Here is a 16,178-nt window from a genome sequence, read left to right as displayed (position 1 = left end):
ACAGGAAAGAAATCCTCACTAGTCTGGCTGATTTTTTTCTTCTGCCTAGCATTTAGGCAAGTACAATCGTGTTGTTTGATGCACGGAATATGTAACTGAACAGCGCGAGATGAAATTTGATAGATGAGCTTACGGGCAAATGGTCTGTGAATCTGTGATAACGGCATGCTCGGTCATAGCTTTTGCTTTATGTGAAGACTCGCATTCAGAATGTTATTAACAATGGTGCTGGCACAGATTTCGATTTCATACAAGTTACAAAAAAACAACTGTTGGAACCTTCTTAGTATTGAACATTAATTTAAGATTAAACTGCCAAGGTTCAAATCCCTAAATATAAATGGTCAGGTTGTGTAAGAGTCCCGCTGTTGTGATTGTTTCCTAGCTCTATATAAAATGATATCGGAGCACATGCAGGTATTTATCTGGAGCGACTAATTATACCTTAAAATATGTAGAGGTCAGAGGTCAAAACTCCGTGTACCCTTTCCTGAATCATGCCCTTTTCCGGCCAGTGAGGTGCCAGTTGTGACTATCAAACTCTCGGTATGTGATAATCCATCATAATCCTTAGCTTTGTGAGATAGTTAATCTATCCCCAAACTGGGCTTCATGACCCCCTGATGAGGCATGCAACAAATGACCCTTCGTGATGACCCTCATCAGACCCCTACAAAAACCCCAATCGCCTCTTTCCGTCCACGTCCTGCAGTGGACAGTAAATCTTATTATTTTTATCCCCAACCACCAGCGGGGATTTACGACAGTTGAAAATTACAGCACGGTCGAGGAAACAGGACAAGGAAAGATCGCGGACCGGCGTGATCTGTGACCTCTAGGTTAATAGGCTGTGGGCCGATTTGTAATGGAGATCACCCCAGAGGCAAAAGCTGAAAACCAGGAACATGTGGGCAGATTTTCCCTCCACGGGATAAACCATTCCTCATTCATAGTTCGCATGCTTATCCCACTCGGGAGAATAAACATGAACAAACAACTGAGAAAAATCAAGTCAACAAACAGTCGCCAAGCCAGCGAGCTGAAGGAGGCAAACGGAAATTAGGCCCAGGCCTACGTATGCAAGGTTGTAAAACTTAAGGACGTCATTGTGAATGGCAGTTCATTAGTAAATACATTTTTTCTTTTTTTCAGCTTCCGGTCTAAGAATTATTTTTTGCAGGATGTTACAACGATTCTTAAAAACCCGCTTTGACAGAACGTATGACATTTTGTCCAAATAACACAAAGCCCGCCTTTGGATACACAATGTCGCACAATGTGCATACTAAGATACAGAACGTTTTAGTTTTCCAAAGTCTTCTTGTTTTTATGAAAAAGATGGAGAACAGAGAGGCAATCGGAACATCCTGATTACCGTCTGGATTCGCGTCTAGTCTAGGAGAAGTGGAGACGTGGTTTGACTTGCTGCACGGTTTGCTTAATGGTCTGATCACGGACGACGCGTCGACGGAGCAGGGAGCTCACGCCACGCGCACTCGATGCGTCTCTCCTCAAGTCCTCACTAGTCTATCAGCAGCCTCAAGTCAAGAACCTGTGATCTATTTTTAGAATCCAATCATCGGGAAAATGTAGCATCTTTATAATTGAAAGACGAGACTAATTAAAACGCGGTAATACGACAGTGTGCGTTTCGATTGTCCCTTTCACACCCCTGAGAGAAAGTTGAGGCATTACAAAAGGCATTCTAACGGCGCGCCTTTGTTCGCACCCTGGGTACACTAGCTATTACTTAGGTCAGTTACCTGGATGTTAGTACTGCACCGTCCCATCAGACAGGTCAAATTCGTGCAAACGTCTGCTGTGTGCAGGGTACCGGCTCATGGTTTGTGCATTTGGCCTTGGGACTCGCTTAAATTTAGCACACAAGTTACAAAATGTAGAAAAGGTGTGTGAAAACAAGCATTTAGGCAACGAATGAACAATTTAAAACATCGAAAATTCAAAGCTTTGATCAACAGCTCACTTTCAGACGTCACTGCAAAGAGACGTTCATTACTTGCTTCAGTTGCAGATAAAAATTGGAAACTAATCATTGGAACTCTTAAACTAAAGCAAAGCATTTGCAAGCTTTTGCCCGAAGCGACCATCAAGAACGATGAACTCGCGGTGTTAATCGCATTATCAGGTAATTAGATTGAAACGTGCATGGCAATTGTGCCTGATGACGTATAGAGAGCCCAGAAGAGCTCTTGTATCATCGATTACTCTGCTCATCCCTCCTTCATTTATGAGATTTTTTTTTAGATGTAAGCTCTTCCCCTTTCAGGCTGAGGAGTCTTACGTTCTTCGTGGACTTAAAAGTGCAATAATGTTTGTGCACAGACTTCGATAAAATCGATGAAGAACCTGCGTGTACATCTGTGTGCTTAAGTTATGAGTCCAAACTTCTTGTCGGATTTTTTTAAGCATCGAAGAAAATGTTGTCCACAATTTAATGAATGCCGTTCAAAAATGTAATTACGAGGCAGGTTTAGATCTTAGGCTATGTCCTGGGGATTCAGAAGGTACCGATAGTCACGTTCCAAAAGAAAACTTTAATTGGTCACTGTGATGTCACTAACAAAACGCAAGGTAAACACCTACAGATTAAGAAAAACTACATTAAAGGGAAATGTAGGGTTTTTTAATCTGAAATGTAAAAACAAAATAAAATTTGAGATAAAAATCCGATTTTGATCATACACGTTGAAGATTGTGAACTCAATCGACGATATCAAATCTGCACTTTAACAGGGAAAGCTAGCGACACTGGAAAATTTAGATTTTGGGTCACATTGCGGGAAAGATTATGACAAACCAGACAGGAAAATGGTGACATCTCACAAATGTCCAAATTTCAGCCTTGGATGGACGATCCGTCAGTCTTTCGCAAGGCGTCCTCGTCACCAAACAGCAGCAAATTAAATCGATAGAAAAAAAATCGATTTTTCATTTTGTCGTCTTTTGAAAACATTCAAGGATTAGGGCGGCATTTGAAGGGAGCCCTGTTATAAATGCATCAAATAGAGCCTTGAGATGCCCAAAGGAAGATGTTATTAGCACTTCTGCAGGAAACAAAAGTTCGAAACTGTGACACTTTTAGTGAGGTTTGAATGTTGAGATACATCCACCGATTGGATAGTCACGCCACCAATCACATACCACCTCGTGTAATCCATCAGTAGGATATCCTTGATTGGATGCTGTCAATCTTAGAACAACCTTCGACCTTTGAAGAGAAACGGGTACTGACAGCGCACATTGTCTTATTATCGAGCTGTTTGAAGCGGACTGAATAGCGATCATTAGCCTGGTCCTTCCTCCATGGTCTACATTTTAACAAATGGAATTCGAATCCGAGTTCACAGTATTTAACAGTGACTTGGAAAGCAAAATTAGGAAAAACGCATATTTCATGTAAAACGTGAATAAACTCTTTTTCACCAGCGTTTCTAGTGCTACTGAAGGAGAAATGTTCTTTTAAGTTTATCTAATTTTAAAACTATGACAACATGCTCAGTGTAAAAGTTTTGTTTTGTGTTTAAGGAAGTTCGCATTTATTTTGATCAATATCCTTATGTCCTCGTAGAAGGATATAGGAGAAAGGTTTAAAAAGAACGGATTTTTAAATCGAAATAGATGGCTGTTGTTTGCTCCACAATTTTTCTAAAATTCACAATCTAAAATATGAAAAGGTTCACATCACTGTTCCACCCAGAAGTAATTTTACAGCTGAATGATGTGGCCTCTTAACATCGACCTCATCCAGAGGTGTGAAATAATTTCTTAGAGAACAAATTTACATTCAGAGTTCATGACAAATTGAATTGTTGGAGGAATAAAAAAAATGGGGCTTTGCCTTGTCAAAATCAACATCTGCACAAATATTAAGTGCGGGAAAACACGTTTCACCGTCCACAGAAGCCTTTAGAATAAAACGCCATTATAAGCCTAAATAGCGATCAGTGAATTAAAGAGCTTTGCTTGTGACAAAACAAACAAACTCGTCGGGCTTGATTGGGATAATTCTCACAGAAGCTTCAGGAGCTGGAGAAATAATTGCGCCTCCGTGATTCAGTCAAAGGAACAAGCAGCAAAGCAAACTTGCCGGCGATGCTTGGTGGACTGAAGGGCCTTCACAATCCAGGAACTCGCTAGAGGTGATCTGAAAGGCTACGTGCTGTGCGGATTAGTTAAGGGGACGATTGGGGGTCGTTCAAAATCCGAACACAAAGCCTTGAGAATTTCAGAGGGATTTAAGGGAGGCTAAGGACCAGGCCTTAATCCCCGTAAGCTCTTCTTATATATTTGATATCATATTGCAGTGAATGGCCTTATCAGACTTCTGAATGGCGCATAATTGGACCATTTTAAAGGTGATCCAAGCGGACAAAAAACCTATTAACCTTGATGAAAATTTGAAATTTTGACAGCAATTAAGGGATACAAACAAAGCCTTGGATGTAGTTTTCCGCCAAGGATTTTACCACCTTCCAAAATATAAATCAGCTGCCCCATCATAATCGGTAAACAAACTCATGACAGCTTATACAATTAGCGTAGTTATATACGAGGCAAGGAACAGGTTTTTGCACCTGCAAAACGCAGAGCTATATATGGAGACAGGTGCATTGATACCATAATGGGTCTAACACATGAACACGTTCCAAATACAAACATCTAGTCAATTCCCGTGAGGGGGCAGGGTGTCATAAGGACCAAAAGGTCAGTTTCTATTCACAATTTGAGAGGGATAAAAAGTCCCTTTTTTTCTTTAACCAAACTGAGAATATTTTTTTTCTACTTCACGACCAAGGGTTGAATTACGTAGATATCATGGTGAAGTTGTCAAAACAAGATTAAATCGACGTTTTCCCTGCACAGCTCACGTGTGAATGGAAGGGGTGTGGAAGGGACCGGAGGGGGCTCTAACCTTTCTTTGTAACTTTTCCTCTTGTTTCCATTCATGAGTGCAATGGATATACCCTATCTGTGTCCGTCAGTGGTCTTGTCTTTTAATTGATCTATATTATAACTTTTTACCCATGGGTTTTGGTTGTTGATTTATAATTTTGTCCTGTTGTGTTTTGCAATCAGTGCGCATCTGAGATCTTGATGATCTATTAGATTTTGTACACTGTGATGTGCGTGTCATTTTGTCAAGTTGTTTTACGTGTATGAGTGGTCTGGATAGTTTGAGGTTAATATCCATTTTGATGTGCAATGTCAATCCCTGTATATCTAAATTACTAGATATGGATATACCGTATCTGTGTCCGTCAGTGGTCTTGTCTTTTAATTGATCTATATTATAACTTTTTACCCATGGGTTTTGGTTGTTGATTTATAATTTTGTCCTATTGTGTTTTGCAATCAGTGCGCATCTGAGATCTTGATGATCTATTAGATTTTGTACACTGTGATGTGCGTGTCATTTTGTCAAGTTGTTTTACGTGTATGACTATGAGTGGTCTGGATAGTTTGAGGTTAATATCCATTTTGATGTGCAATGTCAATCCCTGTATATCTCAATTACTAGATAGTCCTTTTTTTTTTGGTTTCCTTTGCCAGGGTGGCAGGTATACAGACCATTCGGTTTTGTTATCCTTTGTACAATCTTGGCAAAGGCCTGTTTATTTATTGTTGAAAATGTGTTTCTGTATTGTGGCAAATACATGATGATAATTCCACAAAATCTCATTCAAGTCCCAGAAACTTCTTTGAAAAATGTAGTTTCTAGCTGGCGTTCGATTTACTTCGATAAAAATGAGCTTTTCAACCGGACTTGATTGACAAGTTCCCGCTACACAAACAAAACATCTCCCTGTCAAATTCTCGTTGCTGTTTCTGTCGCTTAATTCACTCCAATGAGCACCTATTGTCATAATCAAAACAATGTAGACAAACAGAAATCAAGGGTTAGTCGATCATTGTTAGAAGTCCTACAACTTCGCAAAGACGGCAGTAGCTGGTCAGATAGTAAAAAGTTCAAGGTTGTTCTTGATGTTTTCTTTTCGAAGCTTGCGTTCCGGAGCATAACAACGCAACAAATTGATCGGATGATTGTTAACCCAACGCAGGTCATTTGGAACCGTTACTTAAAAAAGTACACGCTGCATATTTATCAAATGGAAAACAAAATGCAACCACCAACTTTTCTAACTGATAACTGGTAGAAATAAAAGAGACAAAAGTTTTAAACAAAACGGGTTCTGATTTGAGGCAAAATAAGTAGTCATAATGATGGTCTAGACAAAACAAAAAACGGAAGCCAAAATGGGATGTTTTAAAATTCCTCGACCCTAATTGTCCAAGCAATGGCAGCCAACTAAAGGATTTGGAACCATTAGGTCGGCCCTACGTGACTACCGACCGATCAATAAAAGCACCTTGTTTACTGCAAACACTTCCATAAAATCTTCCCTGAGAATTCAAATGCCGCAATAAAACTTCAGGATACCAGACCAAGCTTTTCACACATCTGTGAGGAGGTTATCAGAAATGTCGTAACGTTTGCAAAAGAAAAAAAAAGGTGATGTTTCTTGAGAAACCTTTGGACCGACTTTACAAATCCTTCAAACTTTTTTGTATACAAACGTTCTTTTGACAGAGAGACAGGGGACAATCCCTCGTCGATCACGACCTCGTAGTGACGGCACACAACACAATAAACTCAACTTCAAAAAGCACGAGGTCAATTTTGAATCATGAGGTCACTTCTTTTTTTCCAGACATGATCGCTTCAGTGGCGTGCAGGTGAAAGAAAATCAGCTTATCATTTTAAAGCAATTGTGACCACGTGTACTTTTAGTGAATTTTAGGGAAAGTTTCCCTCTTTTGTCTATTTCAATCACACTACGATTATCATCTAATAATTACATGTATACACCGGTGTTGGAAATGAACAAAACCAAGTAAACGTTATTTTTGGAGAGGATAATAGACATGCTTGTGCCTGGAGGCTGCCGTAAAATGGTTTATATTGGCCCAAGGACATTGTCATGTCTCGACCATCAATCACAGGCCAGTGGTTGTAAATTCCTGTGATAAAATATCGTAAGCTCATGCCAAAATGTCAGGAATTTCAGTCATAGATCAGTGCATGCAGTCCTTAGTTTCGACACTCCGACACAGGAATTAACTTGCGTGTGGTGTTGTCATGCTGTGTAAACATTTCGTGTAAACTGTTGACACATATTTACGACATAACGTTTATCTTAACATCTTCATGTAAAGAATGCAATATACATATACAAGTTACAACACAATCCACACTACAAAAACTCTAGGTTGTAAATAAATCACATGTGACTGCAACATCCTTGATACCTCAATAGCCAAAAGTGGAAACCATGTTAAATATCGTCTTCACATCAATGAAAAGGTTCACAAAATGTTCATTTTAACGTTAACATTTTTCACACATTTTATTTGGTGCGAATGGTAAATATACTCAATGCAGTACACAAGTTATTAATTCCTTCCTGTCTTCAAAAATTTCGGCATTTTCAATTTCTCTTTGAGTAGCCTTGAGTAAAAGAAAATGGAACAGGCCAAGAAAAACTTACAAAATGTGCTGGTAGGCTAATCGATAAAAAAATACAAACCAAACAAGGTCACGACTAAAATATAGGGTATTACTAAAAATTGCTTGAACCCAGCAAGAAATGAGACCGAGGGGTACCCCCCAACATGTCCAATCCCTATACACATTCCAGACTATTGTTACTTAACACATCCCCCCCAAGATGTCTGAAAGGAATTCCCCAGATTCCTGCGAGACAATGACCAACACAAAGCAGGGGGGGTTCTCTCCGTCTCATACCTTGCTGCATATGGTAAATAGTACACCGTCCGTAATTAGGCTACGCCACATGCAAGGTTAAGGAAACTATACCGGTCCATTCTAATCGATTCATTAATTAGCACGGTCTAGTTTACTCAACAATTAGACTAACCTTGTTTTTCCACAAACGTCCTTCTGCTGGCACTGGTAGCACAAAAATATCAGCCCTACGAAAGGGAAAATTAGCATACAAGAGCTTTAATTAATTCTTAACCTATTCGATGTTCTCAAACCAAAGCCACACAATCCCTCTGGTACGAGATGAGCGGAAAAACGTGAACCAGTCCCAGGCACGCACCCACGAATACATGCTGGTTGCTCTTCGAATTCCAGGGCGCTAAAGGCGATCAAATTAGAATGTCAAGACTGCCGATTACTTTCCCCCTTTTATTCGCAACTAGACCTCAGATTTTCATTTTCTTGTGGTTGTCAGTTCTTAATTTTTCAGTTCCTACCTGAAAAATTCCGCCAGCGCCACGTAGCTGATATCGGCAAAATTCTTAACTGTGCGTGGTCCACGCATTGCGTACCCAAGCACCGCGCAGCTCCGACATTGCGTCTGTCCTACTGCCCTCTAGTGTTCTATCCAGTCACAACCTTGCCACAAATTGAATGGACAACGAATTACATCTACATGTAATTGTTTGTACAGCGAAACATCTCGTACACATTTTATTTCTCACACTCGGCATTTTTTGATAACGATTAATCATAATCAGGAACAAAGTGGGAAGTCTTAGTGGGTGCTATATTTGGACTTGAAATGCTTTGCTTACTGTAAGTAAGGGGTAACATGGAATTGGGTGTGACAGAGAAGCATTTCTATATTCTTCAGAGCTGAATAAACTCACAAGACTTCTTTAAAAGACTCACTTGAGCAAAATTTCATGTGAAATAGACCCCAAGGTGTCTCAATGTACTCAATTATCCAAACACATTATTTTCCAACTTACATTTAAAAACAAAACCTTCAATCAACAAAGAAGTTTTGCCACAGAGTAAGCAAGTTCTGACCGCATAGAGTAAGTCATTACCGCTCCAGAAATGCGCTGTGGACAATTTTGAAAGTAACACCTTCTAGTGGTAAAAAAAGAGGTTTAAAGCAAAAAAAACAGAGGACCAATATAACATACATCATGTAGATTTCTCCTACTTGTTGCTACAGGATGGGTATTATTTTTATTTAAAATTATCTGACTTAAAAGTGATAAAAATCGCACACAACTTGCACCTTTACACTTACTTTTGGCAAAGCTCACAGTTTGAAGTCCAGCAATTTTTTTTTTCAATATTTGTTTTAAATGTACACTAACTTAAAACAATCCAATAAATAAGGAGTTGAACACTCTTTACTTTTCTCATAAAAAGAGAGAAAAATCTACAATAGCAAAATTAGAAAAGTCCCCTGTTTGGAAGACTTCAATAATGCTTATGTTTGCTCCAATAAATAAATACAAATATTTTGCTTAAAATTATATACATTGATTCAGTATTTAAAAACTACTACAGTTTACTCCATATTTTTACACACAACTTTGAACTTATGGGAAAAAGGGAAAAACTCCAACTGCTAGTTTGCTGAAGTGAATTTTTTTTTGTTTATAGGGAATTCAACAAAAGTGTGTGGACAACCTAATGACCACTATATTGCTCAATAAAGTTAGCTATTCTTTAACCAGAGGGGCCTTTAAAATCAAATGACCCCTGGATACAACAGAACATTGAACAATATAACCTGTTCTCATTCCGCACAAACTACATACATGGAGGGTGCAAAGATTTCTGTAGACTGACTTTTTTTAATTTATCATTTTATGGAAAATCCTCAATTATTTTTTGTGGCAAAATATGCAAGAAAAATTAACTCTTTTTAAAAAGAAACATTCTAAATGCCAAGATTTCTGTTTTCCCCAATGTGGGTTTTTCCTTTTATGTTGGCTGGAAAAGGTCAACAATTTAAATTATCATTTTCTCAGATGAAATTAGAAAGATTTTTCTTGACAGGACAAAATGGAAAAATTCAGTCAATTTGCCTCATCAAGATAAATCACAATTAATATTTTCAGGTCCTGCCTGAGTATTTCTGAGTTGCTCAAATGTTGAAATACGATTTCCTGATTCATCCAACAGAATTCATCTTCTGTTAAAGAAACCTCGACAGAAAGCTGTACAATATAAACATTAAACAGTAATCTAGAATTACCTAACTCAATCAAAATAAATCTACACAGCAGAGGGCAATTTAAAAACAATGCTTATTGTTATAATTAATTGACAACAAGAAATAAACATCTGAAACATTACCCACCTTACATCTGTAACTTGTTAATAGAGGACCACTGAAAATGTCTCTGTCCATATCTAACGATTTCTCATTGTAAATCAAAACCTATCCAAATGTTTGATTATTAACATTTCTTCTCTCAAAGGTTGGCCTGCTTTGAAGCAAATGTGCACTGAACGCCAAACCCACAGCAGCACAGGTTTGTTTGAACATTACTTCCTACTAAGCAACAGAATAAGAACTGGACCTTTAACCTCTGATGCCTGACCTTTGACCTCTTCAGTAATTGGTAGATTTCATGCTGCCATTCAGCGGGGTGAGCTTTGCTGCAGACCGAATATCAGAGGATGACTTTGTGCGTCGTGTCAACTGGTAGCGTTCTTTCAACTGGTCTAGCGCCCTCATGAGGCGGGCATTTGCTGCATCCAGGGCCTGGATGCGGGTCTCTTGGGCATCGATGATTTTCTGCTTGGCAGAAACCACGGCAACCATCTCCTCTTGCTCCTTCTTTAACTCCTCTTCCACAGTGACAAGTCTGAACAGGGATTTAAAAAAATATGACAGTTGTTTGAGAGTGAGCCTGATTAGAGAACCAGTCTTCAAGGCACCAAGCACGATATCACTACTGTATGTGGTTAGTATGAGTTGACCATTCCAGTCAGAGAGGATTACTTCATGAGGCACAGTAAATGGCATCAGATTTCTCTCTCAATATTTTTGGGATGTGGTTAATGTAGTTCCGTCAACTACAATATCCCAAAGCCAGTCATCCTCAGGCAACTGTTTAATGTTTGACTTCAAAGCTAGTTATTAAATCAATGAGAGTCAAATGTGTTAATCGTGACTCCAGAGAATTCACCAAATTCCAAGCCATGTTTGATGTTATCATTCATGTCACTGACTCACTGCATCATCATCATCGAATAATTACGCACATAAAGCAACGATTCACATGGAATTTCAGCTCAGTATAACGACAAGAATTATGTAAGACGACAGTAAACAAATAGAAATACATATCTTCAAAAGCCACATATTAACAACTGTCACCATAATCATGCAAATAAAAAAACAGAAATGAAACAGTCCCACTGAATGTCACCAAATAAATTATCTCAAAATATTAGAGTTACATTCTTAGAATACATGTAAGTAATTTCTTTCTCATAAAATTTTGAATTAAATTTGCTATAAATGTTCCTTAACCAAATTAAGAGTATGAGATATGCTGTGACACGAAGCATTGAGTTTATGGTGAAAAATGGGTGAACTGATGCTTGAAGTCATAAAAAGGATTATTTTTCCCCGAAATGTTACTAATTCCTGGTGTATACATATATATATCTCTCAATGCACAACACATAATTTGACAGAATCTTGGAGTGACAGTCAACAAAAAGATTTTCAGTCAGAAAGACAACACAAATGTAACACATGGAAGTGTAATGCAAAGCTATGATGATGTGACACAAGTGCAGAGGGGAATACCTGTTACGCTCACAAACATTAGGCCAGTTTTAAAATCAGGAGGAAAAAAGAATCACAAAGAAACATTCAGAATGAGTGAGTATGAAGTCAAAGATGCACAGCAAAAAGAAAACTGAGGAGAGACAAACCGGCACTGGCTTGATGTCAATCAGCCAATTCTCACCGAGGAAACTTCCACTGTTTACACAAGCCAGCTTTAAATGTATAGAGTCAGAACAATTCAGAGTTTGCCACAAGTTTTGCATACGTAAGTCTTTAAGAATACATCAGGAAAGTTCTCTGTTCCTGAAGGAACTGGTCTAAATTGAACGGAAAGGTTTAAGTTACAAAACCAGGACAGCACAAATAGACCAAGTACGAGAGGGAATACACCCTCTGTGAGCTTTGGCATGTGACGCTGATGGCCAGCAGTGAAGAGGTGATTCTTACAGACAACTTTAGCTGTGTAACAATGCTGGAAGCTGGCCTTGCCAAGTCACTGTCGGATGCATGGTGGAACGCAGATAGAGACGAATGGGTGGGCCGACAGGTGCCGGTAAAGAGCTGTAAAAATAGCCAAGGAGACAATGGCATACATACCGGGCATTGGGAGTTGGTTTTTTTTGGTTGTTTGATGGTGGTTGTCGCGCGTTCAGTTAGCTTGGGCCAATGAACGACGTAGACAACGGACTAAAGTGACGACACGCCACACACACAACACAGATGCAAGTATTGAGGGGAAAAAACAGAGGGAAAAACAGAAAACGTAAATCCTTTTTGTGGGTGTAAAACTTGGATAAGAGTGCTGGAACGCTATCCGCTATCATGACTTAAGTGTCTTGCCATGACTGGTGCATAAGAGAGGAAGAAAAAGCTTGAATGTTAGAGCATAGAAAAGAAGCAAACATAATCAGAGAACGTTGGTTGTTAGTTCAAGCAACATGATTCAGCCTGTTTTAATGAGCAGAACTAGTAACAGAAAAATTGTGAATTCCTGATTGTCCTGAAATCACTGGCTTGTCATTTTCTAGCGCATGAAGTGAGGTGAGTTGAAAATGCTCGCAAAGAATGATTTACATTACAGGGAAAAAGGGGTAACTTCCTACCCCCCAACACAATTTTCAAACCAACAACCTTCCCTGCATAGCATTCAGAGATAGCCTGTCTAACCTGCTAAGCACTGTTCTTACACAGAAAATATTAAAAGTGACAGTTTCCCAAATCAAGGTACCACTCAGGCAGAAATGGTTATTTTCCTTTATTCCTTCTTCTTCTTTAAACTATTATTTATTCTTTGTTACTCTCCATTTAGTTTTCACAAAAATGTTTTGTCAAGCTATCCCATTTTCTTGCTCAGCATTTTTCAAAGGATCCCGCTGAGGAGCTAGCGCAATTTATCCCTGCTAAGCAGTCTTTCAGATTGCTTTGCCTCATATGAAAAGCAGTTTTTCCTTCTTCCAGTTTTCCATGTCAGAACTTTTCCTTCAGCTTTTCCGTCCACAATCCCACTGCTTTCAACTATTCCTACATATGATTCCTATAGTATTTCCAAGGAAAAAGCAGCTATCCGCTCAGAAGGGACAAGAGATTTCCAGTACAGAACCACCTGCTTCGCGTCATTTCTTCACAACCTAAGCACGTAAACCTTCCCATCAGCAACTTGGCATGATTTAGAGGTCACTGAATCATTATCAATACCTGGAAATGGGGAACTCACTTCCTTCAGACATACTGCCTTTCACACAAGCTTGATATAAATGTCCAGACGTATTTTACTGATAGAAGCCAACCACAAAAGAAGTAAAGTAAAAGTCAGAAATCTAGCTCACATACAGAACTTGGAATGTCCCGTAACTCAAATCCAACAGCCTATAACGTGGTAGTAAATTTCTTACAGAGATAAGAATCAGATTGTAGACTGTGAATGCTAACAAACATCTAATGACCAACTACAAACATTATAGCACATTTGGAGAGAGCCATTTGGAGACAGAGGATTTCAGGGCTGAAACTTGGTATTTGGAATTTGAAGTCTCACCTTGTGATGATATCCTTGATCTGTTTGTCCTTCTCATCATGTTGTCTCTTCAGCTCCACCTGGCTGTTCTCTAGTTCCACTTTCATCTCAGCGATGGCCTTGTCCGCTCTCACTTCCTCCTCGGCCAACTTCAGCTGAGTCTCTTCTAATTGCAAGGTCACCTTCTCTAACTCATCTTTCAGAATCTGAATCTCCAAGGAATACTGGAGGCAGAGAAGACAAATATGATGCAATACTTGAGAGTGGCCAGCCAGGAGGAAAAGTGCTACTTTTGGACCAAGTTTGACAATATCTCTAATGTAAAAAATCAGCTATCTTTCTAAAGTTTTGATCCTGATTAGATAAGATAATCCTAATTAGCTGCACATGTAAATTCATCACTCACCACTTCTGTTTGTGTTTCTCGGTCAATGGATGAAGGATCCTTCATTCTTCTGGTCCAGACAGGGCCAGGAGGTGAGGTCAAGACTGGCTTGGATGTGAAATTGTGCTGAAGTGACAGTGACCGCGTTTTTTTTCCAATTTGGATGGACAGTTCGGAGCTCTCTGTTGGTTTGTTGAGGGGAGAGGAACTCTCCGACTGACAGATCCTTGGCTTAGAGGCAAACTGGGTCATGATCTTCTTCCGAGGGAGAGGGAGTGAGGAAGGGCTTGTGGGACTTGTGACGGTGCTCACAGGTGGAGTGAGACTGGCAATACTGAAGGAGATATTGGCAGTACTGAGCTGGACAGGTGTGGTGGGGTAACGGGCTGTGGTCCGTGTGGTGAGGTTCTTTTCAAGGTTTGTGGTACCCATCAGGGGGGTGCGGGACGTGGGACTAGTGTCAGTGTTTAACTGCTTTGGTCTACAAGGGGAGGATGGCAAGATTGTCTGGGAAGTCATAAACCGTTGAGTGGTAAACGTGACGGATTCAGTGGACTGGGTGGTTTGGAGAGTGGGGGATCCTGTCTGGATGACAGCTTCTGTCTTAACTAGCGTCCTAGCGGGAAGCTCCTCCGAGGAGGCTGAAGACGGGGAACTTGTGGGCGGAGATATAGAAGGGGAGGAGCTGGAGATGTGCTCTGGGTGGGTGTGGCTCAACTGTGCCATTTGAGATTCTGGTTTGGGATTGGTGACTGTGATGGCAAACGAGGGCTGGTGGTTCTCATTGTTGATGTGAAGCACAGCCTGCGAGCGCTGCTTTAAACCCCTGCTGGGGATGGGGCTTCCAATGCCGGAGTTGGAGCGGGCTGGGGACTCCCGCACAGGAGCCATCACTGATGAAAAGAACGCCGCCTTGGCAGCGTTATTCATAGCACGAATTGCTTCCGTGGGAGATGTGACGCTAGACTGAGTCCGGGCGGGGTCAAAGAGTGAAGTACTGCTGTTGCTACCGTTGAAGGAAGGTTTTGTGCTTTTGGAGTGGATTGAACCACTGCTCTGACTTTCGGCGATTTGCCCATCACTTTTTGGATACAGGTCCACAGAGGTGATATTGTGAGAGCGGTGGGTAGCTTTGGGTAACGTATGTGCCATAATGTCTACCTTTCCGGTCGATGAGGATCCTTTTGACGACGCTGTTCTCCTACTAGAGGATGGAGACACACCCCCACATGACAAGCTGTTTTGGGAGACATCCCCGTCATGATTGGACGAAGCCCCATCTGAACTGTTAGAGGAACTGACGCTGTCCGAAGCCCCAACATCCAGGTGACGCAGGGATTTCTTGGAGAGTTGGTAGGCTGGATTTTGGAAGGACAGCGGTAAGGTTCGGTTCCTTCGCTTGACCTGTGCATCTCCTCCACCAGTCCTATCTATGGCATAGGAGGTCCTGTTTGTTTCAGTAGTACTAATTGCTGGATTTGGGACCACGGTTCTCTCCAGACTGACTGAGTATGACTGATTGACTGATTTCTTGGTTTCTGACTTCATGGAAACCAACATGTCTCCCTCTAACTCCTCCATAATCCGTTCCTCATATTCCGTTGTCGTTCGGACCTTTTCAACTGTCGTACTCGATTCAATCTGTGACGAGTCAGTCTGGGTACTGGCGATTTCAAAAACGGCTGTGCTGAGTTCTGTCTTCCCATTGGTCGAGTTGGCGGTATCCTGCTGGATGAAATCGACAAGGTTGTTCACCGTTGAGGATGTGATGGATCGCTCCATGGCAATGTTGTACGGTGGAAGCATCTCCACATCTGTCGAGTCTGACAACTTGGCGTCTTCAAAGATTTTGTTTAGGCTCTTCTTGCCCATCGGGGAGGTTGCTGTGGATGTCATGGTAACTGTTGTCGAGCTGCATGATCCTTGAACTGTCTGGATGAAGCTGGAGGAACTGTAAGGGATGGTTCCCTCCGGCAACGATGCATAAGATGTGATGCGAGTCAAGATGCTCCTCAAGGAGCCAAGCTTGTCATCCGATAGCTGTGGAAACAATGAAAAACGGTGAGTGGCTAGGTTCTTGAAGCCCACAACTAAATTTTTTTGAATATTTTAGTACTGACGCTTGCCGGTATTTCTTTGTGTGGATAAAACTTGAGCATAAGTATGGGACTTAACTGTG

General features: G+C 40.5%; 1 protein-coding gene across 13 annotated transcripts in view; it reads right to left on the bottom strand.

Moving 5' to 3' along the window:
* Positions 1-8,483: 8,483 nt before the first annotated feature.
* LOC110976411 (uncharacterized) overlaps positions 8,484-16,178 on the bottom strand; it is a 100,247-nt gene continuing 92,552 nt past the window's right edge. For 10 of the 13 annotated variants that reach the window (XM_022229646.2, XM_087143649.1, XM_022229654.2 and 7 more), the window contains 3 exons: positions 14,021-16,039; positions 13,636-13,838; positions 8,484-10,665 (listed from right to left, as the gene is read on the bottom strand). In XM_022229646.2, the coding sequence (XP_022085338.2) occupies positions 10,410-10,665; positions 13,636-13,838; positions 14,021-16,039 (2,478 nt within the window). In that variant the 3' untranslated portion in view covers positions 8,484-10,409. Of the gene's footprint in view, positions 10,666-12,047; positions 12,162-12,197; positions 12,288-13,295; positions 13,373-13,635; positions 13,839-14,020; positions 16,040-16,178 lie in introns of all 13 variants that reach the window. The other 3 variants (XM_022229647.2, XR_002597826.2, XM_087143647.1) reach the window with 3 other exon arrangements.

The sequence above is a fragment of the Acanthaster planci genome, linkage group LG11 (genome assembly GCF_054643075.1).
Source record: "Acanthaster planci isolate LZ-2023a linkage group LG11, COTS_SCS, whole genome shotgun sequence".
In the NCBI taxonomy this organism is placed as follows: Eukaryota; Metazoa; Echinodermata; class Asteroidea; order Valvatida; family Acanthasteridae; genus Acanthaster; species Acanthaster planci.
Note: the sequence above shows the minus strand (reverse complement) of the source record. Positions and strands in the feature narration are given on the sequence as shown.